Source organism: Astyanax mexicanus, chromosome 2, assembly GCF_023375975.1.
Source record: "Astyanax mexicanus isolate ESR-SI-001 chromosome 2, AstMex3_surface, whole genome shotgun sequence".
Taxonomy (NCBI): domain Eukaryota; kingdom Metazoa; phylum Chordata; class Actinopteri; order Characiformes; family Acestrorhamphidae; genus Astyanax; species Astyanax mexicanus.
Window position 1 is genome coordinate 5917297 of NC_064409.1, and position 26491 is coordinate 5943787.

At 37.2% G+C, this 26491-nt stretch overlaps 2 protein-coding genes across 3 annotated transcripts in view; one reads left to right on the forward strand and one right to left on the reverse strand.

The window, feature by feature from the left end:
• Positions 1 to 26491, forward strand: part of sult4a1 (sulfotransferase family 4A, member 1) — a 282375-nt gene that overhangs the window by 162369 nt on the left and 93515 nt on the right. The gene's annotated exons all lie outside the window — the stretch shown is intronic.
• Positions 1 to 26491, reverse strand: part of scube1 (signal peptide, CUB domain, EGF-like 1) — a 123730-nt gene that overhangs the window by 9327 nt on the left and 87912 nt on the right. For both annotated transcript variants that reach the window (XM_022671821.2, XM_022671820.2), the window contains 9 exons: positions 13098 to 13220; positions 11411 to 11527; positions 9715 to 9837; positions 9478 to 9597; positions 6181 to 6300; positions 3415 to 3531; positions 2481 to 2639; positions 1321 to 1524; positions 461 to 622 (listed from right to left, as the gene is read on the reverse strand). In XM_022671821.2, coding sequence (XP_022527542.1) covers positions 461 to 622; positions 1321 to 1524; positions 2481 to 2639; positions 3415 to 3531; positions 6181 to 6300; positions 9478 to 9597; positions 9715 to 9837; positions 11411 to 11527; positions 13098 to 13220 — 1245 coding nt within the window. The remainder of the gene's footprint in view (positions 1 to 460; positions 623 to 1320; positions 1525 to 2480; positions 2640 to 3414; positions 3532 to 6180; positions 6301 to 9477; positions 9598 to 9714; positions 9838 to 11410; positions 11528 to 13097; positions 13221 to 26491) is intronic.

Below are 26491 nucleotides of genomic sequence, written 5' to 3' on the forward strand. Positions count from 1 at the left end.
ATTGATGACAAAATAAATGCTTACGGTTTTTATGTATTATGCATTAAACATCTGCTTGAAATTAATCTCAATATTTTGCATATTTTATAACTTGGTTATGTCATGCTATTATTTAAATATTAATATAAATAAAACAACAAAAAAAGACCATTTAAATAGTGTGTAATATCTATTTTTTTATATTTTAGGAATGCAGAGTTTTCTACATTCCACAAGGTGGCACCAAAGTGTTCAAATTGAGTTTAATGTTCCTGTGTAATTTTCATAATAATATGAAACCAGGTTTTCGTCATTGATCCTGAATTTTAATGGTATTGATCAGGTTTAGGGACCTGCTGGGGTTCAGGGGTGGATCTGCATTAATCAGTTCTAATAATCAATGTTCTGTATTTCCATTACAAAGCCATGCATTGATTTTACTTAGTCAAATGTTTCTCCACACACACACACACACACACACCTCCGCACTCAGAGACGTTCTTGGCTCCTGCAGTGCCCTGTAGCTCAGTGCTGGGGCAGGGCTCGCAGGACAGCTGGCCGTCTCTGTCCTGATAGGTTCCTGGAGGACACTGCACACACTGATTCTGCTCTCCACTGTAAAAAGTCCCCACACTGCAGCTGACTGAGAGACACAAACACACATTAAAATAATAATAAACTTTATTTATATAGAACAATTCATATTTAAAATACAGTACAAAAAGTGCTTCAGAATGAAAGTAAATTAAACAGAGAAATTAAAAAAAACAATAAGTATATTAAAACAAATACAAACTATTAAAAAGTTAATGTTTAATAAAATAATATTAAATAAATTATATATATATATATATATAACTATATAACTAAACTATATATATATATATAACTAAAAATAAAGGTTTTTGAGATTACTGGTTCGAATCCCGTCCATGCAGATTGCCATATTTTACCCTTTTTTGTACAAGCTAAATATATATCTTTATAGTGTAGTGTATAATGTAAGACAAGTATTAATGCCCCTACTTACTACATATTAAGGAAAAATAATAGTAACTACAGAATGTTTATATAAGGAATATATTTTTAATGTATATTTAAAATAATACTTAACAAAGTTATGTTAAGACTATTTTTATCAAGCTGAAATAAAGCTATATAAAATATAGATATAAAATTAATTTAGTGAGAGACATTTTAAAAAAATAAGTATTCCAATATTTATTTGTTTTTCGTTGTTTTAGGCTACACAGCTATATCTAGCGTCCTTTAAAGAATTATTGAGTTAATTATTTAATTTATCTATATGCTCATCATTCACTTACCATATAGAGCACTTACCACACTTGCCGTCGGTGAGGACCTGCCCCGTGCTGCACGTCTCGGCTCTCTCTGACTGCCGTGCAGCGCGCAGCGCCACGTCGTACGCCGTTCCCGAGAACTGAATATAGAACTGCCGATTGTTAATGGATCTCCTCAGGGTTCGCAGTGTGTTCTGTAGCCTTTGCTTCGTCCTCTCCCGCACACAGTCCACGTTACACGATTCTGTTCCACACACGTGCAAAAAACATGTATTTATATTCATAAAACCAAAACAACAAGAGACAAGAGTTTTTTTGGGTGATGCAATTTTGGACCCTAAAAGACCCATTCATCAAAATAGAGATTTGTAAATGCGAAGAACCTCATTCACACACATTCACTTCTCATTTACTATACACCAATAGACACCAAAAAACTTTTATTTACATTTTTTTTTAGACAATAGAATGTATGGCATTATTGCATTACCAAATAACTCATTTTACCATTTTAACAATCTTGTCCTTTTAATGTGTTTGAGAGCATCAGTTGTAAAGTTGTGAAAAGGTAGAGTTGGTATACACTGAATAGCTCTATTTAAGCCATGTTTTTATCCATATTATGGTAAGAACTACTCGAATAAGGAAAGAAAAAAATGACTTTGAGAAAAGAAGGTCAGTAAATCCGAAACATTTCAAGAACTTTGAAAGTATCCTAAAGTGTACCAGAGCCCTGAGGGAGCACAACTGGCGTTGGTCTCTCACGCTTCCAAAGGGTGATGTTGATTAGCACAAGGCTGCGTCTGTGAGCTGGTGTATCAGAACCGAGTCGCTGTGCTTTCCTCCGAGTGCTCTGTGATGCTACTAAGTAATGCTGCATCAGCAGCAGTTAAAAAAAAAGGCGGAGTCTGACTTCACATGTATCAGAGAAGGCGTGTGCTACTCTTCACCCTCCTGCTGTTGTAGCATAACTAGTGATAGGGGGTCCTGTTCTAATGAGTGGATTGGGTAACTGGCTGTGTAAATTGGGGAAAAAATGGGATAAAAATTGGAAATAAAATTATATATAAAAAATACTTAAGTATAGTACCATCAAATACGCTATGATGAAACTGGCACTCATCAGGACCAATTCAGATTTATATATTTATACAAGACAGAAGGAAACACACACACACACTCACACACACATAGACATACCTGAAGCCTCTTCCTCCTTCATCTCCATCTCAAACTCGGCGGTGATATGCGAGACCTCTTTAGAAGGAGACTTCCGCCCACGCCGGCGCTTTTTAGAAGACTCACACTTCAGATTCACAAACGTGACCTGGCAGTCGTCTGTGCAGGGGAACTGACCTCCTGAGGGAAGAAGAGGAGAGTTTATTTCACTCAAATTTTAGATTTATCACTTTAATTCAGAGTGAAGATAAATTAGAGCAATATGAAAGTTAATGAAGTGTTTTTAGAACAATGAATCCCATTCATCCAAATTAATTAATTTGCTTAATTTGCTTGTTTACTTGAAGTGTTTCTCCCTCTGTTTGGTTTGGTTTCACACAGGCATAAATAAACCTAAACGCGCCAAAAAGCGCACCAATAAACTACGCAAGCACATGGTCTCCTCTGATTGGTCAGTTCTATCTGGTGCGGGAGCAAAAAAGTAAATATAGCGAGATGATTTTGTGTTTTATAGTGTATATCTGTATCTATAGCAGTGTGAAGCTGCTTTAAGCTGCACTTTTAAACACAGTGTTTTCAGTGTAAGCAGTGAATGCTGCCCATTACTGCAAGTGTAAACAGCATGGAGCAGCAGAGACAGCATATGTTCATAGCAGTTTATTATCTGGCTAATATATTAAGATTAAAATGTGCCTTATTAGCAGTTTAGCTCAATAAAAAATAAGTATATTTGAATCATATTTTCAACACAGTAGATCATATAATGTGAGTCCTTGTATTATAGGGATTGATCCGTAATTACCCCAACTAGGCAAGTTAATTTACAGATAATTGTCAGAAAAATGAGGGTCTGGCAACCCGATTTTTTCAATAAATATTTTTGTCAAGTATTTCTCAGTGTGCTGTTAAAGGGTTAAAGAAAAACATGGTTTGAAGTGTCCTGTGGACGACTCACCTTGCAGGCTCTGTTTGGCCACATCTCGATACTTCTCTTTACTGTGGGGTTTCAGGTGGCACTTGGCGTCCCTGATCTTTATCCGTGCCTTCTGCTTAACGGGCTGGGCCAGGGTTTCTGACAGACAGGAGACAGGAGCATCTTTCATGTTCAATCACATTTCTGAAACACTCAGGCTGCGTTCACATTACCAGGCTGAAGTGACTCAAATCTGATTTTTTCATGGCTGTGTAAACATGCCAAATCCGTTTTTTTTTTTTTTTTTTTTTTAAATCAGATCTGAGCCACTTTCATATGTGGTCCTAAATTGGACACATATCCGATCCACGCACATGCGACATGAATGTGAATGGTTAAATCAGAATTCAGAATTCATGCATCTTTTTAAAAACTTTTACGCATTAGCATTAGCGCTACGTGCTTCTTCTTTCTCGTATCCACAACACATCTCGTGGTGCAGCTGTGCAGCTATAGCTGCAAAAAAAACAGCAAAAGCAAACCACCTGTCCTTTTTTTCACCGCCTCGACCTGAGCATGAACTTCAGACCAGCTGTTTACTGTTTCTCCACTCCAGCAAAAGATGCTCCACATATGAGCTGCTAACAAACTCATCCATTTCCCTTTATAAAGCTACGAATCATCTCTCAAAAAATGAGGCAATGTTTATACAGGTATCAGTGTGCAGCATGTGAGGCGGCGTTTCAGGGACAGATTCGTTCACATTACACACAGATACAGATCATTTATATTTGTGAATGTGAACCGTCCAGATAGACAAATCTGATCTGAGCAACAAATCAGATTTGAGTAATGTGAACGTAGCCTAATTTACTCTTAAGTCTCAAGGTCAGAAATCCTGTCTGTTCAGCAAACTGCTTCCAAAGAATTCCAAATGTGAGAACCAGAGAGACGAACTGAGGACAGGCTGTGGTTGTGGTCGTCTGCGGTCCTTCTTGAAGAGTCTTAATGTGTGTTGGGAATGCTCTTTGGGACAGGGCAATTAGGGCAATAGGGGCACAAAGGGCATTATGAGATTCTCATACACAAAAAAAACACACGCAAAAACAGACATACAAGCAGTGTAATATGAACTATGTGTGAACCATGTGTGTAATGTGCTTCCCATGGGCCCGAGCAGAGCTTTCTGGAGCTGCTGTGGTCGAGTGCAGTCTGTGTATTTCATATCTGTCAGCAGACAGACGATTGGCCAGAACAGTGTCATTTAGTCAGGTTCAGAGCATTCCTCTGTGCTCCGTCCAACACCGGGAGCTGTGTGTCTGTCTGAGCACAGCGGTACTGTCCAAAATCTACAGAACACAACACACTGGGAAATGTAGAATTCAGCAAATGTGGGGAAAGGGAAGGGTATGGCTCTCATAACCGTATATTTGCTAATCGGCATAGATGTCTGAGTATGTGTGTGTGTGTGTAACCAGTTATAATGGTTTATAGTTTAGCAGTTCTTCTTTGTCTTGTCTTCTCAATACATTTTAATACCTTTTATTCCTAATAAGTACATTCTGAAGCGAGGTGAGATATTTTTTTATATCAGCTGAGATTTCATGTAAAAGAGATTGTACACCTATACAACAACATGTATAAAGTACTTTCAAGCCCTATCCATATGGGATGAGTTTCTCAGGGGGTCCTGGGGGTCCTGTGATTTTATTATTGTCCAGAACAACCATGTACGTGTTTTTCTCAGACGTCCTCTAAGAAAATTACAGGCTGAATTATCTACTGTTTTTCGCTGAACTCTGTGGTCCTCCGGTAATTTTAGTCCCGTCCAGACTCAAATGTTTAAGATTCGTCTTCTCACATTTAATAAAATAGCTATTTAACCACTGCCGTGCACCGTAATTACACTTTGGGTGCCTGTTTCCACGGAGATCAACGTAAACACAACAGTGAGTGGAAATGGAGGAGCTACTGAACGTGATGTCATGTGATCGAGAAAGAATACTTAAAAACTCACTGGTCCTCATGTTTTTTCAATTGCAGTTCTGATGCAGGAGTTTTATCACTGAGTAGAAGTGCAAAGTATGTTTTACAGACGCCCCCCCCTAAGAACCTAATCCCGTCCGGCTAGGGCTTAAGTGCTCTATCTATGAAAAAAAAAGTAACTTGAGTATAAGTTGAAGTGTTCTTTAAGTTCTTTAACTAAGTATTGTAAGTAGTTTATTGTAAAGTGTAATACTGAAGTACGCAGTAAAACCCACAGTGTTAAAATCACAATGTAAACATGTTTTAACTCTCAAGGGTTTTTCTAACAACCCTCAGTAATAAACAATCCACAGAATTAAGAGTTAAAATACAACAGGATCCGCCTCCTGATTTTGCTTTAGTCTCAGCATGCTCTACAGTCACCATTATTCTTTTTTGCAATTATTATGTATATGTAGGTGTGTCTTGTATGTGTTTGTAAGTAAATGGGATTTAGTTGTGGTGGTTCCCCTGGTGGAGCATTATTCACTCTCTTGGTGTTGGGTTGGATGGTGGATAAGGGTCTCGACCCAAAAGTTATTGTGTTATGGGAGAATCACTGCTTTTCTAAATAAAAGCTGAGAGCTTAGATAGGATAAAAAAGTAATGTATTATGTGGTAAAGCTCAAATGTAATAATGATTTTATTTTTTATAGATACTCTGATATATAGTGTGGGTGAAGTTATATATGCAGAAAATACACAAAAAATAAATAAATAATATATATATATTGAATAAACAGTTTTGAGAGTTGTTTTACCCTGTAGAGTAAAATGTGTTACCTGTGCAGCTCTGCAGAGTTGAGGTGCTGGAGGTAGTGGTGTTGGTGGTGTTCCTCTTTGGTGTCGCTTTGCCTGGTTGTACTGGTACTCCACAGCTCAGAGTGTAACTGTTTTCAGAGTCTACACACACACACACAAAAACACACACACACACACACACACAAACACACACACAAACATAAAGCTAAAGCATGAAGTTATCCAAAAGCAGTGTGTAAGACTGGTGGAGGAGAACATGATGCCAAGATGCATGAAAACTGGGATTAAAAAACAGGGTTACTCCACCAAATATTGATTTCTGAACTATTAAAACTTTATGAATATGAACATTATTTGAGATCTGAAAGCTCTGCATCTTTTTTGTTGTTGTTATTTTAGCCATTTCTCATTTTCTGCAAATAAATGTTCTAAATGATGATGTTTATTTTACTCAAACATTTACCTATAAATAGCAAAATCAGAGAAACTGATTCAAAAACTGAAGTGCTCTCTTCATTTTTTGCATGTGTATGTTAATGTGTTTGTGCATGCATGTGTGTGTGTGTGTGTGTGTGTGTGAGGCACAGTTTGGCTGTCAGAATGACGAAGCACACTGAGGTTGTCTGGAGAGTCATTGGCCTGACTTTAGCCTGGCTACAAATCGCGCAATGGCAAGCTGAGTATTTCTGTTGGCCTACCATTGCACACCCAGGGGTATACAGGATTAAAAGAGGTTTTATACAGCTCCAGCATTCAGCATATGAAGAGACTATTAACACATACACACACATATACACACACACATATACACACAGATATACACACAGAGATACTATGTTTAAACATGTTATAAATTGTATATATGCTTCCTAAAGGATTTGTGGGATTAAAAAAGGTTTTATATGCCTTTTTATTACCTATTATCAAAGCACTTCATACGTACACTTGCACATACACACACACATACACACACACAGCTTTGTGTGCGACGATGAGAGGAATGAAAATGAGTTTCACCGAACACATAAATGAAGGTGATTGAGTGGCTGGGCTTTTGGAAGCCTCGCTCTGTTCTCACCCTGATTTTTCTCCAGAAAGACACTGTATATAAAAGCAAATAATTCACTTCAGGAGCCATCCATCAGCCTCACGCCGGCCTCAGCCAACCCAAACGCAGCACCCGTTTATTTAAAACACAGCGGATACGAAAACGGAAACAGTCCTGCGTTACGGAATGTAATTGCTCTCGAGCCATTTCAGCATTGTGAAGATCAGACAATGTTCCGCTGTGCTGTCCGTCCTGATCAGCACAAAATGTGCTCCTGGAAGATTCAGAACACATTCTGATCCAATATCATGTAGAACGCTGACCAGCATCTTTGACAGCATTCATAACTGTGCATGTCTGTAAAAAGCAAACTATAAAGGAACTAGGGTACCACTTTAAAACAAGGCTCCTTTATATGTATATTACTTATAGTTACTAATTAATTCTCCAAAAAAGCAATTGAGTTACTAAATCAGTTACTCCAGTATAATTAAGCAATAGAACACTCAAGGTCTTGTGTTATCGCGAAATAACACAAGACTCGCCTTCGGCTCGTGCCTGCGACCGAATCACAGCCGTGATATTATTTCGCGATAACACAAGACCTTGAGTGTTCTATTGCTTAATTATAATATTTCATAACTTTGTTTAATTCATTTAACTATATTAACATATTATATGATTAAACGTACTTTCTATATTATATATATATATATATATATATATATATTTTTTTTTTTTTTTTTTTTTTTTAGATAAGTTAAAAAGTAATTGTTAATGTTGTTCTTTCTATTTATGTGTTCTAAGTGTTTATTCATATTTTTTAATTATTTGAATCCTGTTTTTAGGTTTCAAACGCAACACAAAATGAGCCACTGTCTCATATTCATTTAAAAGCAATACTGTGTTTTTGAGAATCGATACAATATTGCAATACGAAAAATAGTAAAATGCATCAATATATCAATATTTTTTTACCCCTCTACTCACACACACCGGATACATATTGGCCAGAAAACCAGTGTCACTAAAATCAAAGGGCTCAGGTTTGTTTCTAAAAGTGTGATGAGTAGCAGACGCCACTAGATGCCAGCAAAGAGTACAGAATATTTACCCTGGCATCCCTGTGCCATGCAGCTTATTCTGGACAGTACTACAGTTCAATACATGAAGTGGCAGCAGAGCAACTATCTAACAATACTATCCAATGATAAACCTCTTTGATTTGAAGTACAAGTCAACTGAATTTGCATCTATGTCTTGTATTAAACAGAACTGGGCCAAACTCTAGAAAAGACCTTAAGTGAAACAAATAGTACCAGCCAAAAATTTGGACACACCTTCTTACTCAAAGTTTTAGTTTAATTGTTTCTTTATTTAATTTATTTTCTACATTGTAGATTAATGTTGAAGACATGAAAAGAACTAAGATGCACTTGATTATAAGGTAGCACTAACAATGAAAGTCTTTTTTCTGATCTATTTTCATACATAAGGTGCACCGGATTATAAGGCGCATTAAGCGACACTAGTTAGGATGCCTACATCAAAGTGAACAAGGGTGTCCCAAGTTTCCCTTCTAATGGGGAAGCTGGGGGAAGCACCAACGTAAAAAAAATGTAATTCTTAAAAAAAAAACATTTTCTTTCAAAGTCAGTCGTGTGCTGGATGTTAATCTACACAAATTTCTCTCCTGAAACTTCCAATTATTTACAGTAAGCTTAGATTTCCAATATTTTGTCTGAGTTTTCAGTGAAGTTTCTACAGAACTAAGGTTGGGAGCAGTAGCATTAGCATTAGCCGCTAACCCCTGTGCTAGCGGGGCGTAAATGTTGCCTGACAGAGTTAGACTGAGGAACCTGGAGTGTTATGACAACTCAGGGCACAATGAGCTAGCAGTTTATCCTACGTAGCTTGTTTTTACACTGCAAACACAGCCTCTAAACGGCAAAAGAGCTAGCGCTGCGGTTAGTGGCTAATGCTAATGCTGCTGAATTCATACATAAGGAGCACTGATTATAAGGCACACTGTCGATTTTTGGGAAAATGTAAAAAAGGCATCTAATTGTCCAAAAAAAAAAAAGCTTTAATATAGTCTTCAATATTACATTTACAATGTAAAAAATATTTTAAAAAGAAAGTAAACACATTAAATAAGAAGAGAAGTGTCCAAAACTTTTGACTGGTACTGTAAATGTTGTGACAATAAACAGTGAACAGATGCGATGTGAACTAAAGTGAACTAAGAAGAGCAGCAGAGAAACACTGACCTGCCAGGAAGAGGGCGTTTGATGGGCAGGACAGCGAGCACACCTCCTCACCACCGGTCTTAGTGCAGCTGAGCAGAGCACGAGGAGCTGGCTTCCCATTGGGCAGGCAATTCACCGTCTCTGAGGGTCACACAAGGTCACATAACCATAGCAACATCACACACACACACACACACACGTATACAAACAAGATCAGGAACATAATGGATATTGCGAGGGATAAGAGTGAGAGCTTACCAACACAGTCCTTCTTGTTCCAGTGTAGCTTCTGCCCAGGCGGGCACACACACTCATAGCTACCCTGTGTGTTCACACAGCCATGCTCACAGCTCCCATTATTGATGCTGCACTCATCGATATCTGAGAAGAGAAAATGTTAAACTTCATGCTAAAGTGGTAGTCTGTATTGTTTTGTGTCTAAACTGAAAGCAGAAGCATTTCTGAGTGGAGAAGAATATGGATAAAATATTGTGTTTTATGGTATCAGTGTGCTGAAATAACCATCCCTGCTAAGCCTAATATACGGTATTTATTCTAAAAACTGGAGTGTCGGGTCACTTTTTTCGGGAGTTCTTCTTTTGGACACATCACGCGTCTTTACGCACTTACGTCACACGTACAGCCTCTAAAAGAGGATCCAGCTCAGTTTTACTGAACGCGAGCGGGTGGTGGAGCAATGGAGACTTCAGAAGGGGAAATTCAGAGCTCAGTAGCTCATTCACTCATAGCGCTCTTTCTCTCACCTCTCTCTCTCTGAATAAACATAACGTGGATTCGGATTCATCCGCTCTGAAAGAAGACCACATCACACTTACCCAGTTTAAAATGATTTTTCCTCATGCTCGGTGCAATTACCTATTCTCACCAGAGAGGGCTCTAAATCCCCCGAATCCCAAAACGTACAGACTTATCAGCTTTAAAAAACAAAAATGGTTGTCTGGTCATCTATACTTTACTGTAGTAATTATTTTATTTTTCAGACAACTTTTTACTTCTACTCCTTACATTTTATTTAAAAAATAGTCTTGTTACTCCTATTTAATTTCAGCTCGTTTTCATTCCGGCTTCTTATCCTTCAATAAAACCCCAATCCAGATAAATCTCTCCATCCAGATAGAGTGAATGTGATTGCGATTGGATGTAAAGAAGTATAAGAGCATATCAGACGTATGTAGCCTAGTATGAAGATGATCCGTGCAGAGACTCAAGAGAACTCCAGACAAACTCCAGTCTAACTAAACTGTAACTTTAATATATTTATATTGTAGCTACTAAAATACATTCATTTACAATCAGCATATATACAGCTGAAATAGGTGTATATATCACTATCACTCAATAGATTCAATAGTCCATTTGTGTAATCAAAAGGCATTCTTCTGACCCTAATCATTGGCTACATCAAAGGCGTTGAAACACAGCATTTTTCTATATTAATATTATATTATATATTTTCTTGGAACAACACTGAAGATAAGGCACTTTAATACAATGTAAATTAATCAGTGTGCAGCTTTTTCTTTGTATAACAGTGTAAATTTGCTGTGCTCTTAAAATAATAAGTAACTCATAACACACAACTATTAATATCTAAACCACTGGCAACAAAAGTAAGTAAAATTGACAAATTGTGCCTAATAAGTAAATTTACCTCCACGTTGTCATGTGATTCAATAGTGTTACAAGGTCTCAGGTGCTAATGGGTAGCAGGTGTGTTAAATTTAGTGTTTTGGGTTCAGTTCTCTCATACTGGCCACTAGATATCCAACATTGCACCTCATGGCAAAGAACTCTCTAAGGATGTGAGAATTAGAATTGTTGCTCTCCACAACGATGGCCTAGGCTATACGAAGACTGCTAACACTGTAAAACTGAGATACAGCACAAAAGTAAATGTAAGTGTGTTTGTGTATATATTTATGTATGAACACACCTCCACAGTGTGTAAAGCCATAGAGAGTGTAGCCTCTGTGACACACACACTCAAAGCTTCCTGGGTAGTTGATGCAAGTGTGATCGCAGGTCCTCTCAAAAGAGCACTCGTCAATATCTGCAGAGAAAAAAAACACAATCCAGAATATAAAAACATAAACAGCTTTAAAAAAGTCAGCATTTATTAAGCCATGGATACACTACAGGACTTTTAAATAAAAATTGGACTTGTTCCTATGTTTTCCAAATGAATTTTTTTTCATTTGCAGTTTTGTTTTCCCACAAAATCTTACAGCACTTCATGCTTCCCTCTGCTGCTGACAACTTTTATGGAGATGCGGATTTCATTTTCCAGCAGGATTTGGCACACTGCCCACACTGCCAAAAGTACCAATTGGTCTTATATAATATTCTAATTTTCTGAGAAATTGATTTTTGGGTTTTAATTGGCTGTAAGCCATAATCATAATCAACAATAAAAGAAATAAAAGCTTAAAATAGATCACTCTGTATGTAATACATCTATATAATATATTAGTTTTACATTTTGAACTGAATTACTGAAATAAAGTTTCAAACTTTTCAATGATATTCACATTTTTGAGATGCACTAGTATGTATCTATAAAAAGGTAAAATAATTCCTTTTTATTGAAATTATACATTAAAAAAGAAAATCTGAAAATAATGTTAGTTGTGAAGAGGAGAGATAACTCTCTCTCTCTCAGTTCAACTGCAAAGCCAACAGGCAGAGAGCCAGAGCAATTAACCTTCCTTTAACGCCTATTCTGGCACACACACACACACACACACACAAAATCACAACTATTTTCCCTGGGTTAACTGGCATGGAAGGAGTAAAAACAATAAATAAATAAAACAAAAATAAAATCGTAAGTATATAATTACTGTTGTCAGCAGACAACTCAGTCAAACCAGGGTTTAAAGCAACATGGAATGAAAAACAGATTCCACTGATAGGATTAAGAAAAATGGAGGGAGAGGAGGAGCAAAACAAAATATTTCTGCATCATTGCTGTTGGTAAACATTGTATTTTTAAAATCTCAAGTTTACAGAAGAAGGAAAAAACCTAGAATTAATAATGATTAATTTCTTTGATTTTACTAAATTGAAAACCTCTGGAATATAATCAAGAGGAAGATGGATGATCACAAGCCATCAAACCACCAAACTGAACTGCTTGATTTTTTTGCACCAGGAGTAAAGCAGCATAAAGTTACCCAAAAGCAGTGTGTAAGACTGGTGGAGGAGAACATGATGCCAAGGTGCATGAAAAAAAAACTGTGATTAAAAACCACCAGGGTTATTCCACCAAATATTGATTTCTGAACTCTTAAAACTTTATGAATATGAACTTGTTTTCTTTGTATTATTTGAGGTCTGAAAGTTCTGCATCTTTTTTTGTTATTTCAGCCATTTCTTATTTTCTGCAAATAAATGCTCTATATGACAATATTTTTATTTGGAATTTGGGAGAAATGTTGTCTGTAAATTATAGAATAAAAAAACAATGTTCATTTTACTCAAACATAAACCTATAAATAGCAAAATCAGAGAAACTGATTCAGAAACTGAAGTGGTCTCTTCATTTTTTACAGAGCTGAATTTATATATGGAGTATATAGCATGTTAAAAAACTTGTGGCAGATGTGTGTTTATTTCTTTACCTTGACAGGTTCGTTCATTGGTTAGGAGCTTGTAGCCTTTCTGACAGCTGCACTCGAAGCTGCCCACCGTGTTCCTACAGACGTGATCACAGCCTCCATTATTCTCCAGACACTCGTCAATGTCTGCGAAAATCAACAAAATGACGCAATGGTGCTTAGCACTGGCACAAACCCAATTAACCTATAAGTCAAATATTAACAGAAATATTCACACATACACACACACACTCATAGAAGTATTTACCCCCGACAGATATCAAACAAACATTAATGTCAGACAAATAAAACCTGAATAAACATAAAAAACACTTAAAAAAAAATAATGCTAATTATTAAAGGGAAAGAACTATCCAAAGCCCCATGTGAAAAATTGTTTGCCTCGTAAATCTAATACCTTGGTTGTTTCACTTTTGGTGGCAACAACTGTGATCAAGCTTTACCGGTAACTGGCAGTGAGTCTTTCACTCTTTTATCTCTGTGTAGGAATTTAGTTCCACTCTTCTTTACAGAACTGCTTTAATTTTCAAGCATAGACATCCTGTTTCAGATCATCCACAGCATCTCAATCAGAATTTTACTAAACCTCTCCAAAAAACCTTCATTTAGCTTTTTTTTTTAAGCCATTTAGAGGTGGACTTATTAATGTAATTTGGGTCATTGTCCTGCTGCAGAACCCAAGTACACCTGAGCTTGAGGTCGCGAACAGATGGCCGGATATTCTCCTTCAGGATTGTCTGGTAAACAGCAGAATTCCTGGTTCTATCTATTACAGCAGGTTGTCCAGATCCTGAAGCAGCAAAGCGGCCCAAGACCATCACACACACTACCACCACCATGTTTTACGTTCAGTATGATAATGTTCTTTTTCTGAAATTATGTCTTAGTTTATGCCAGATGTAACGGGACACATAACTTCCATAAAGTTCCACTTTTGTCACGTCAGCCCAAAGAATATTTACCCAAAGTTCTAGAGATCATCAAGATGTTAGTTGGTAATAGTGAGATGGGTGGTTGTGTTGTTTTTGGTCAGCAGTGTTTTTTTATCTTGGAACTCATCCATGGAGACCATTTTCACCCAGTCTCTTTCTTATTATTGAATCATTAACACTGATCTTAACTGAGGCGAGTGAGATCCTGTAGCTCTTTATATATTGTTCTTGGTTCTTTTGGCACCTCCTGGATGAGTTGACCATGCCCTTTTGGAGTAATTTTGGTAGGCTGGTCACTCCTGAATAATAGCTCTCACTGTGATTCTCTGGAGTCCCAAAGCTTTAGAAATGACTTAGTAACCTTTTCCAGACTGATAAATGATCAATGACTATTCTGATCTGTTTTTTTGCTTTCTGAGATCTTTTATCTGCTTCATGTTGTCAGAAAGGTTCTGTTTTCGGTGATTAGGTGCTTAGGTCTTGATTCTGCATGTCTGGCAGTAATCAGTTCTGGTTGTGGTTAGTAGTGATATTTTTCCTAAAAGTGTGAATAATCACCGTTAATTTACAGGGAGGTAAACACTTTTTCACACAGGGCTAGATTGATTTTGATTGTTTTTTTTTCCTTAGTAAATGAAATTATCATTTTAAAAGTGATTTTTTTTATTTATTCAAGTTATATTTCTCTGATATTAAAGTTTGTTTGATAATGTGAAAAGTGTAAGAATGACAAAAATGCAAAAACACAAGAAATCTGTAGGAAGGGGAAATACTTTTTCACATACATATATAACACACACAGGCACGACTCGGCACTTGTAAAGGAAAGGAAACATACCATAAACATCTTAAATATCTCAGCCAGCACTGGAAATCCATCCACAATCCAATAAAACGAGAATACATTTAAAAATGGGTAGGACATTTACTTATGTACTTATGTTCTACCCATTTGTTTTAGAGTTTGCCTGACTTTATGTCTGTTTGTGTATGTGTGTGTATGAGTGTGTGTGTGTGTAAATGTGTGTGTGTGTGTGTGTGTGTGTGTGTGTGTGTTTAAGGGACAGAGAGTTTGCGGTTTCCTCTGCAGTTACGTAAATAGATGAAGCAAACGCAGGCTGGCTCAGATGTGCACTAATATTAACTGAACTGAGGTAGTAAAGAAAGTTTCCAAAGAGCTCCAGCCGCAGATCTGCATGCCAAAAGAGTACGGTACGTCACTGCTGGTCATGCACACACACTCACACACACATACACACATTAAATCAGACCCTCTGTCAATATACCAGAAGACATAAACTCTTCATTTCGTCATTCATTCCTTTTATTTGGTCATTTCTTTTCTCGTTTTGTTTCTTTTCATGAGTTTCCCGTTTTAATTCTCTTCATTCATTTATTTCTTAACTTCCTCTCTTTTGAGTGCAGCACAATGGGCACTCCTAAAACACAGTGGCAAATGTGTATGTGTGTGTGTGTGTGTGTGTGTGTGTGTGTGTGTATGTGTGTGTGTGTAGCTCAGTCTCCCGGCCGTGAAATTCTCAGAGCTGTCTGATCGTATGATACGCCTTTTACCTGGAACTAATGGGACACGATAACCATGTAACAAGCTCTACTCACTCGCATTGAGAAACAAATACAGCATTCAGCTTCTATTTCCCATTACACTCGTTACTCAATCCTCCACAGACATGCTTAAGGAGATGGGAATTTAATTGACATGGGTCTAAACTAAGATTTAATACCTTTACCAACTTGTAACTCATAAAGGAAAGACTATACAAACAACAAAGTTCAACTAAGGAAAAATAAGAGTATTGCAATGTAATGCTTTGCAATATTGTTGATTTTAGTTCATTTACATGCAATGATAGGAGTCGAAAAATCATTTTCATTTTGAGTTGTGTTAAAACTGCGACCACTAGATGGCAGTTTTGACGTCTACATAAAATGTCAATGTTCCTTTTACTCAGATTTTATTAATATGATATGAATATTAGTGTTTTTTTACACTCTTAGACAAAATGACAACCCTGATTGCTGCAAATCTCATTAACACACAGTAACACAGATCAAGCATAATATTTTAGGTAATTACAGAATTACAAAGTGCTCCCTCTCGCTGCCATTTAAAAATACGCTACTTTAGGGTAGTGTACTGCTTGGTGAGAGACTTTTTTTGCGTCTTTCCCTCTTTTCTTCTTCTATCCCACTATTTACCTTTAGCCTCCTTTAGGTCCTGCCTAAAATGTTTTTTTTTTTTTACCTTAAACTTCTATGTCCTTTATTAATACATGTACATCATTTTTGTAAGTCACTTTGGACAAAAGATCAACTGTTCTGCAATTAGGTTCAACAACCCTCTGGGCTGGAGAGCAGCTAGTCTGCAGCTAGTCTGCTCCAGCCAGCTGCTAATGTGATGATCTGGAGAACAACCAACTATAAAAGTCAGTCACCCCTAGTAGTGATACAAGGTACACTAATGTTCTGCTGCCATAAACTATGTGTTGCCTGTGTTGGCTATAGGATTCCAACTGGAGAATTTTTCAGCAGGATAATGCTCACACACACACAGCAAAGGTTGGCCAGGAATGTAACTTTACCTAAGATACTTTTCTAAACTACGCTGACTCTTATGCAAACGTCATCTGCAGGCTCTCCTCAGAGGCGGTGCTTTTTCTGGCAGGGGTGCTGAATTTGGCACCATAGTAGTGTCTAAATCTGCACCCCTGCCAGGAAAAGCACATCCTCTCGGCAGTGTGTACGCAGCGTCTTCTTGATAAAATTATCGGAGATAATTGCTTTAGCTAACTTTAATTTACTAATTAACTTTAAAAACTGCTTTTCTGGGGGGGCAAATCCACCTATTTTTAATATTGAGTGGGACACATCCTACACCAATATGGTATGCAAGCCTCCAATTTTCAATTTAATCACTTAAATATATAATTACATACACATATATCACAATATATTGAATTATTACCCCTGTATTAATATACAGCTTGTATCATACAGCAGGTTCTTGCCAGATACACAGTCCTATAATGCCTAGACGTCACTAATTCCTTTTAAGGGCAAATAAAATGAGTAAAATGAGGCAAATAATTACTAGGCATGTCTGGAAGCTGCAAGTATAAATAACTCATGAACGGCTTTCAGAGCTACTGTTGCATGCACACACACACACACACACACACACACACACACACATCAGTTCTGGATTTGGCACAGTGACTAATGGAAATGTGGACTGATCCAGAGCTGTAGATGGCCACTGGCTGTAAGGCTGTCAAGCCTATAGCCTGCTGGCATTTCTGATTTTCAGACATCTCCTCTAAATCCCTCTATTCTTATCCCCCTCTCCCTCCCTCCCTCCGCACGGCTCACTTAGTCAGCATATCTCCTCTCTTTCACTTTCTCCATTCTCACTTTTCTCTCCTGAGCCTCTCATTCTCTCCCCTCAGCATCTCCCTTTGTCCAACACAATATCTCCTTTACATTTCTGTACGTCCACCTCCATTCTTCTTCTCCGGCCCTTCTCTCCTTTTCCTTTTTCTGACGCTTCACTATTTGCTGACGCTTACTCTCTTTTCTTTCTTTTGCCCGTCCTCTCCTCATTCTTTTGTCAGCCCCACCTGAATGGAGCAATGGAGACTTCAGAAGAGGAAACTCAGAGCTCAGTAGCTTATTCACCCATAGTAAAACCAAAGAAACTAAGGAGTGAAGTTTCTGACTGAGTGATCTCTCTCTCTCTCTCTCTCTCTTTCTGACTGTACATAACCTGGAATCCCGCCTAGTTTAAAATGATTCTTCCGCATGCTCAGTACAATTACCAATTCTCACCAGAGTGCGCCCTAAATCCCCCATATCCCTAAACTTATGGACATCAGCTTTAAATTCACTTACATACACTCTTCAAAATAAAGCCATTATAAAGGTTCTTTAAACAATGCCTTAGAATGCCTGTTTGGCTCTTTAAAGAATTGTTTTCATTACAGATATGTGTGAGAATGAAGAACCTTATAAAACATGGAGGTTATTCTCTTGATATATATATATACAGCTGTTGGTCAGCTGTTTATCCCCTATTACTAGTGATGTCACAATACAAGGAGGGTGAAGACTAGCACACTGCTGTTGATGTAGCATTGCCGAGAAGCATCACAGTGCTAACGCTCGGAGGAAAGCACAGCGACTCAGTTCTGATACATCAGCTCACAGATGCAGCCTTGAGCTGATCAACATCACTCCTAGGGTAAAAGCCCCATCTACCCACCCAGAGAGAGCACTGGACCATTCAGAGCCCATCATCTCAATTCATTTATGACAGACCAGGAGATCCAGGGACACTGGCTGCTGGTTGCTTCCATAGTTTTTCATGAGCAAAAAACACTGAACACAGAAATGAAAAGTTCCAGATTTAAGTGCATATTACATTATCATATCAGCAACTCCAGGGAGAGATTACCATGTATCAGAACTGCCCGAGTGGTTTATTAATATAAATAATTCATCATGTTGCGAAATTAATGTCTATGTAAATTGCAGAATAATTATCTGTATTAAGCATAATGATACACAAAAAAAACAACAACAGCAGTGATTACTGCTGGTCATAGCGTTTATGCTCCCCTGTGCTCTAAATTGGGTGTACAGACACACACTCCTACTGGCTCCTCTGTCTGATTACTGAGCAGGGGGCTAATAATATTCCACATAATGAGCTTTAATGGGCTTAAATAAGCTTTAAGCTTAAACAAATACATTAAACATTTCCACATCTTGAACTGATAAAAAGCAGGAGTGTGAGAGAATGAGAATCAGCAGAGACTCACTGTGAATAGAAAATATGTGATGGAATAGTGCAGCACACAAAAGCGCTCATGCACATCCACACTATATACAGTACTATATGCAGTACCAGTTACAAAAAATTGGACACTTCTCCTCTTTTTCTCATTCAATGTGTTTTCTTTCTGAATTGTACAATATATTAAATATTAAGGACTATATTGAAGCTATATAGGAACACATGTTGAAAAAAATATGTTAAACAAACCAGAATATGTTTTATATTTTAGATTCTTCTAAATAAGTGAAGATTGGTGAGATTTTAATCTCAGTCTCTTCATGAGGGAGAGTCACCTGGAATTGTTTTCTCAGCATCTTGAACGAAGGAGTTCCTGGAGGTGCTGAACAATAGTTGTTGCTTTTCCTTCACGCTGTGAAGCTCCAGCTCATCCCAATTAAATCACCTCAAATCACCATCTCAGTTCATCAGGTGAAGATCAGGGGATTAATGTAGAGAACTAACACTTTATTTTACTGGCAGAGAAAAAAGTCTCCACCTGGATTTAGCTTTAAGTAAGTAAATGATGTGGGGTTGGTTGGTTGATGCTGCAGTTGGTCTGCAGGTTTAGGTTCAGCAACAGTATGTGCTGAAAGAATGAGGTCAGCTGACTACCTGTATATACTGAATATTATAGACCAGGTTATTCCATCAATGGATTTATTTTTTCTTCCCTGATGATACACACGAGCATATTCCAAGATGAACAATGTCAGGATTCTGGAATTGGAGCTGGAATTGTGAAAGAGTTCAGGCTTCAGGAAGCATGAGATCATCATTTTCACACATGGATTGAGAGAGAGTTCACCACAGAGTCCAGATCTTAACCTCATTGAGAATCTTTGGGATGTGCTGGATGGAGAAGAGCTGCTTTGTGCAGTGGTCAGACTCTACCATCATCAATGCTGCTGCAAGATCTTGGTGAAAAAAGAATTAAATAAATAAATCTTGTGACGTTGCAGAAGCTTATTGAAACAATGCCACAGTGAATGTGTGCAGCAATCAAAGCTAAAGGCAGTCCAACCAAATCTAACGTTGAAAATACAGTACAGGCCAAAAGTTTGGACACACCTTCTCAGTCAATGCGTTTTCTTTAATATTTTCATGACTGTTTACATTGTAGATTCTAACTGAAGCATCAAAACTATGAATGAACACATGTGGAGTTTTATGTACTTAACAAAAAATGAGCTGAACCTCCACAGTCACCGGACCTGAACCCAATCCAGAATCGAGGTTTGGGGTGAGCTGGAGCACAGAGTGAAGAAGGCAAAGGGGCAACAAGTGCTAATAAACACCTCTGGAAACTCCTTCCTTCAAGACTGTTGGAAAACTTTTTTAATTTCAGGTGGCCACCTCTTAAAGAAGCTCATTGAGAGAAAGTGTGCAAAGCAGTAATCAGAGCAAAGGGTGGCTATTTTAAAGAAACTAGAATATTACTTTTTTTTTTGTTACATAAAACTCCACATGTGTTCATTCATAGTTTTGATGCCTTCAGTGAGAATCTACAATGTAAATAATCATAAAAATAAAGAAAACGCATTGAAAAAGAGAAGTGTCCAAACATTTGGCCTGTAATATACATTAAATAAAGAAATAAAGAAAAACACTGAATATGAATTTTAAAAGAATGCACACTCTCCTTCACCTCAGGCGCTAGCAAGTGGAATGAAGAAACGTGGCTAGGTTTAGCAAATATTTAATATATTTAACGCTATTAAAAGTAATGCGTTTGTGGAAACACAAACCTTTTCAAATAACTCATGATGGAGCTTCGGGATCCAGCTTTCAGCAACAGGAACATTTTCACAGATTGTTTTCAGCAACGCACCTCAGGCTAGCTAATCTCTAAGAAATGAGGGGCGAGCGCGCCAGTGTATTTTCCTGAGATTTAAACGGCCTGTTTTATTTGCTTTCTTCGTAAAAGGATTTTACCATGTAATAACACAGGCTCTGCGCGTCCGGGACCAGGAGAAAACCCAGCGCTGTGCTGCCCAACTATAAACCCCCCCTGGAGCTGAGGGGTACACCGAGCTCGAGTCATCTGAGGTGATGGTGGCTGGCTGTTATTGTGCGGATTAGTGAGCTTGACATGTGTTAATGCAAACAGAGGGCAAGAACTAAAAGTGGTCTATCTACTAAAATGTAAAGAAACATTTGCAGTAGCTTTCTTTTTAAAGAGTGTATACCAAAAAACAAAGGTTCACAAATGAAGTATGACTGTTCTGCAGTCATCTGTTACTAGAGATAATAGTTACTGAAATAAATATTAATTTTTACTAACTTTTTTCTTCTAGTAAATAAATGAAATATCATTTTTTTTACATAGAAAAATCACAAAACTACAATAAAAATATACAAAAATATTTATAACACTAACCAACACATGCTGCTTAGTATTTTTGTTTAATTAATTATCACTTCTCAAATATCACAGTGTTTGTCTGTTATATAATATATATTTATATATAAAATTACTGATCCGGACAACAAAATGATTTATGAGCGATATTTTCGGTTGTCGAATATTTGGTGCATCCCTATTAGTTTCCACCATTTGTTTTTGCAAAATAAGTAAAAATGCAAAATGACTTGCACAAAGCTGTGGATTCTGATAGAAACTGATCTGGGAAACTATGAGTAACTGATGAGTTTTCCAGCTCTGGAAAAAAAAATAAGAGACCACTTTAGTTTCTGAATCAGTTTTTTCTGATTTAGCTATAAAAATATTTTCATTTAAAGCATTTATTTGCAGAAAATTAGAAATTGCTGAAACAAAAAATATGCAGAGCTTTTAGAGCTCAAATAATGCAAAGAAAACCAGTTTTAAAGTTTTAAGAGTTCAGAAATCAATATTTGGTGCAATAACCCTGTTTTTAATCACAGTTTTCATGCATCTTGGCATGATGTTCTCCTCCACCAGTCTTACACACTGCTTTTGGATAACTTTATGCTGCTTTTACTCCTGGTGCAAAAACATCTTCCTCTTGATTATATCCCAGAGATTTTTAATTTTGTAAAATCAAAGAAACTCAACATTTTAAAGGGGTCTCTTATTTTTTTCCTAGATGTGTATATATATATATATATATATATATATATATATATATATATATATGACATATATAGCAAATCACTGACAGCACTTTTTCCTTCTCATTCTCTCCTTACTGGGCTCAGTTATTCTCCTGTTGGATATTTCTCATCTCAATTTTATGCAACAATGTAATATAACAAAACTACAAAAAGCACATGGAATATAAGCCGGTTCTCCAGTGCATTAGCTAACACTCCATTCTGCATTTCAGCTGATTTCAGAAAGTGAAGGTATGTAGGCCAGTGGGAACGTGTTTCAGGTACCCATCATCAGCCGGACCAAAGATATACACATCCACACGCTACCCTCTCACATAACTCATCCACCATCACTGACACACCTATACAAGCCTTCTAATCAAACATCTGGAGTCTGCTCAAAATCACCTTCTCTCCATTACCCAAACTCTCCCTCTCTCTCTCTCTCATCCCCTCTACCTCTCTCTCACCCTCCCTCCCTCTCGCACTGATAAAGCTAATGTCTGTCAGCAGGTTGGCTGAGCTCTCCTGTCTGTCATCGCTGAAGAAAGGCCCGTAATCAGACATTCAGAGGATTTAAACATGCCCTAAATAGTTTATATTGAAATGATTATGTTAGTGAGGCAAGACCAGGCAGCTCCCAGTCAGCGTGAGAGAGGGAGAAGAAAGGAGAAGAAAATAAAGAAGAAAAAGTTTGGTATGGAACGACATGGATTTCTGCATTTCTGATACTAATAAAAATATTGTTTGATTCTAAATAATCTAATAAACTAAAATAATAACCCATAACCCAAATAGCTCCCTACTTACTCATTATTAGTACTGTTCTCAGCCCTGTTGCAACAAGGCAAGCAAACCAATCAATTGCCAAGGGCCTCAAGCTGACCTTGGGCTCCCAGAAACTGACTGTTCATGAACTAAAAGCTATGACTAACCGTGTGAGTGCCCCTTTAAATTCTGTGATGGTCAATGGAAGCAAAAAGCACAACGACTCTGTTATCAGAAACCACCTCAAGAAGTAGAGTCAGCCAGCCAGGTTAGTGATTCCTGCTGCCGGCAAAATATAAAACTTCAGCAATCATGGAGCAGAATTTTGCTTGGGGCCCCCAAATGCCTTAAGACAGCCGAGATTGTGTTTTATAGTAAGAGACTATTTATTAAACTAAAAGTGAATGGCTGCACTAAAGTTTAAAACTTTAACTTTTAAAGATAAATGTTTTAAATTCACATTAAAAGCCAAGTAAAAGCACTGGGCTGTTCATGGGGTAATATCTGACTTATTATTTAGTAACATACAGTTTCTTCCAAAAGTATTGGAACAATGAGGTCAATCAATTTTATTGCTGTAGACTTTTTTAGACATTTGGGTATGACACAAAAAATAATATGAGACAAAAGATAAATATTTTAACTTTTATGTCCAGATATTTACTTCTGGATCTGATACACAGTTCAGAAGATAGCGCTTATTGGGACTGATTGGGAGATCCTCCTTCATGCAGCAAGATATTGATCCAAAACGTGCTGCCTGGAAAAGCATCACAGAAGAAGAATGCAGAAGGTAAGTAATATCAGTGGGCCACAGGCTTGATGCAGTTACTGCAAGTAAAAGATTCACTTTAATTTATTTTAGGCTGATTTGTTTCTGATACTTTTTTTTATTCACAAGAAAAATGGGTGGGTGCAGACAGAAGGTGCTATCTTTTGAACTGTGTATCAGATCCAGATGTAAATAAAAATGGAAATAAAAGCTGAAGTATAAATCTTTTGTGTGATATTAACCTTTAAATTCAAACTCAAATGTTTTCAGTCTACATCAGAAATAAAGGCATTCACCTCACTGTTACAATACTTTCAGAGGGCACTGTATGTTACATAGTACACCAGTGATGACTTTCTTCTTCTGGACATTCCAAACGCTTGTACTGGCTGTAGCTGCAACTACAAGATTTGCACAAAACTGAAGATAAATTCTGGACCATTATATTTACATTATAACACATTTAGAGTTTCATTACAGATCAACTTTTCTTTCTGACTTAAATTAAGAACCTAATTCTGCGTCATTTCTACAGTTGTTACGAAGTTTTTACGAAGTTAAGCAGCAGGCAGCTCTTCTGATGGATGACCGTTGTGTGTGTGAACGTGTGTGTGAGATAGATGGCGTGTCACGCGGCAGATCAAAGACATCAGAGTGTATTTATGGAGGCAGACCCTGAGGCAGGCCTAATTATGAGGGCGGTGAGCAGCCGGACCAGACTGACATCCATCTTCCAGTGTCCACACATTTGTATTCACAAACACACACACTATTGCACACTCACTGCCCCTCAATTGAACATAAAAACACATAACACACTTCCTAAACCTCAAAAGCACCTCCCCTTAAACTCTTACACACATAATCTGTCTTTAATCTGGAGAAATTACAAGCATGCCACGCACTTAGCCTCTCCCTGCATCTACCTTAGTGTGTGTGTGTGTGTGTGTACAGAGTGTGGGGGTTGTGTGTGAGCCTCACTAATCAAACACTATTGGGTTTTCTGAGGAGAAAATCTGCTGTGCGGTGTAGACAGCCCTGTCTCAACTATTTTACACACATACGTGCCACATATTCTCTCCCTGCTTCAAGAGACCGTCACATGACCACGCCACATCCCTATGGCAACTGATCTGCCATGAAAAAAAAAAAAGAAAAAGAAGAAATTCATTGTAAAATGCCCCAAATGACCCCAAATGGCCACGACTCCATCTAAAGTGGTGCAAATTTCCTGTATTTCTGCATATATTTAGCCTAAAACATCACCAGATTTTCACAAGAACCAAATCTAACATGTGACAATAAATATTAGACTTGGTCATTTACTTATTGAGGACAGTGATCCAATATTACATTCAGTATATACAGCTCTGGAAAAAAAATTAAGAGATCACTTAAAAAATGAGTTTCTTTAATTTTACCATATTGAAAATCTCTGGAATATAATCAAGAGGAAGATGGATGATCACAAGCCATCAAACCACCAAACTGAACTGCTTGAATTTCTGCACCAGGAGTAAAGCAGCATAAAGTGATCCAAAAGCAGTGTGTAAGACTGATGGAGGAGAACATGCCAAGATGCATGAAAACTGTGATTAAAAAACAGGGTTATTCCACCAAATATTGATTTCTGAACTCTAAGTGCACCTTATAGTCTGAAAAATATAGTGTTAGAATATCAGAAATTTGCGTGGTAAATATTCGGTCATTTTCGGTTAAGAGTATGCTGTGCGCTATTGGCTACTGCTTCTCACGGGTGTGTGGATGTGAGCTGAATATAAATGATTGTGTGTAAAAAACGTGATTGTAAAGAGCCTGTGGGTTTCTAGAAAGGCCATATATGAGTGTAACTTCATAATTAATTTTTTATATTGGAATATTCAATAAATGAATGAATAAGTCCAATATTTTTGTCTCATTTGTTTGATTTGGACCCTTATTTACTTTTAAATTTTGGGTCTAATTTATGCAGGAATATAGAAAAATATTTAAGCACCACTTTACAGTATACTGGATTTCAACCCATTTTAAAACATGGAGCACTAGCCCCAACACTCAACAGGTCAACAGGTCATTGTCGTGCTGCATGACCACATTTTCTTAAGATCCAGCTCACAGACAGATGTCCTTCCAGCTAACAGAGAACGTTATAAAGATGTTTAGTGACATTATAAAAAGGTTTCAGGACGATAAGCTTATAATGTTATTATATAGAAATAATAACAATAATTGTGTGAAATAAATGGTATTTTAAAGAGCCCTTGGGTTTCTAGAATGGCCCTATATGAGTGTAACATTATTATAGATTAATAGTATTGGAATATTTAATAAATGACTGAGTAAATCCAATATTTTTGTCTCATTTGTTTGATTTGGATCTGATTTTGGGTCCAATTTATGTAGGAATATAGAACATTAAAAAAAATTAAGCACCACTTTACAGTATACTGGATTTCAACCCATTTAAAAACAAGGAGCACTAGACCCCAACACACACTTGAAAAGGTTTCAGGAAGATTAGCTTGTAATGTTATTATATAGAAAATATAACAATGATTGTGGGTAAAAAAACATGATTTTAAAGAGCCCTTATATGAGTCTAACATTATTGTAGATTTCATTTTTCAATAAATTAATGAATAATTGCAGTATTTTTGTCTCATTTGTTTGATTTAGATCTCGTTTACTTTTACTTTTGCTTTTAAATTTTGGGTCAAATTTATGCAGAAATATAGAACATTCTCAAAAAAAATTAAGCACCACTGTGCAGTATACTGGATCTCAACCCATTTTAAAACATGGAGCACCGGACCCCAACCCTAAGGTCAACAGGAACACACTCACACACACACACACACACACACCTGTGGCATAAGTCAGTAGTTAGCTAGCGTGCTCCTCTCCCAGCCTCCTCTGGGGTTTGTTTAGAGAGAACCCACCATCACTCTGTGCCAAGATCACTTAGCGGCAGCCTGACTTTGAAAACATGGCCATTGACGTC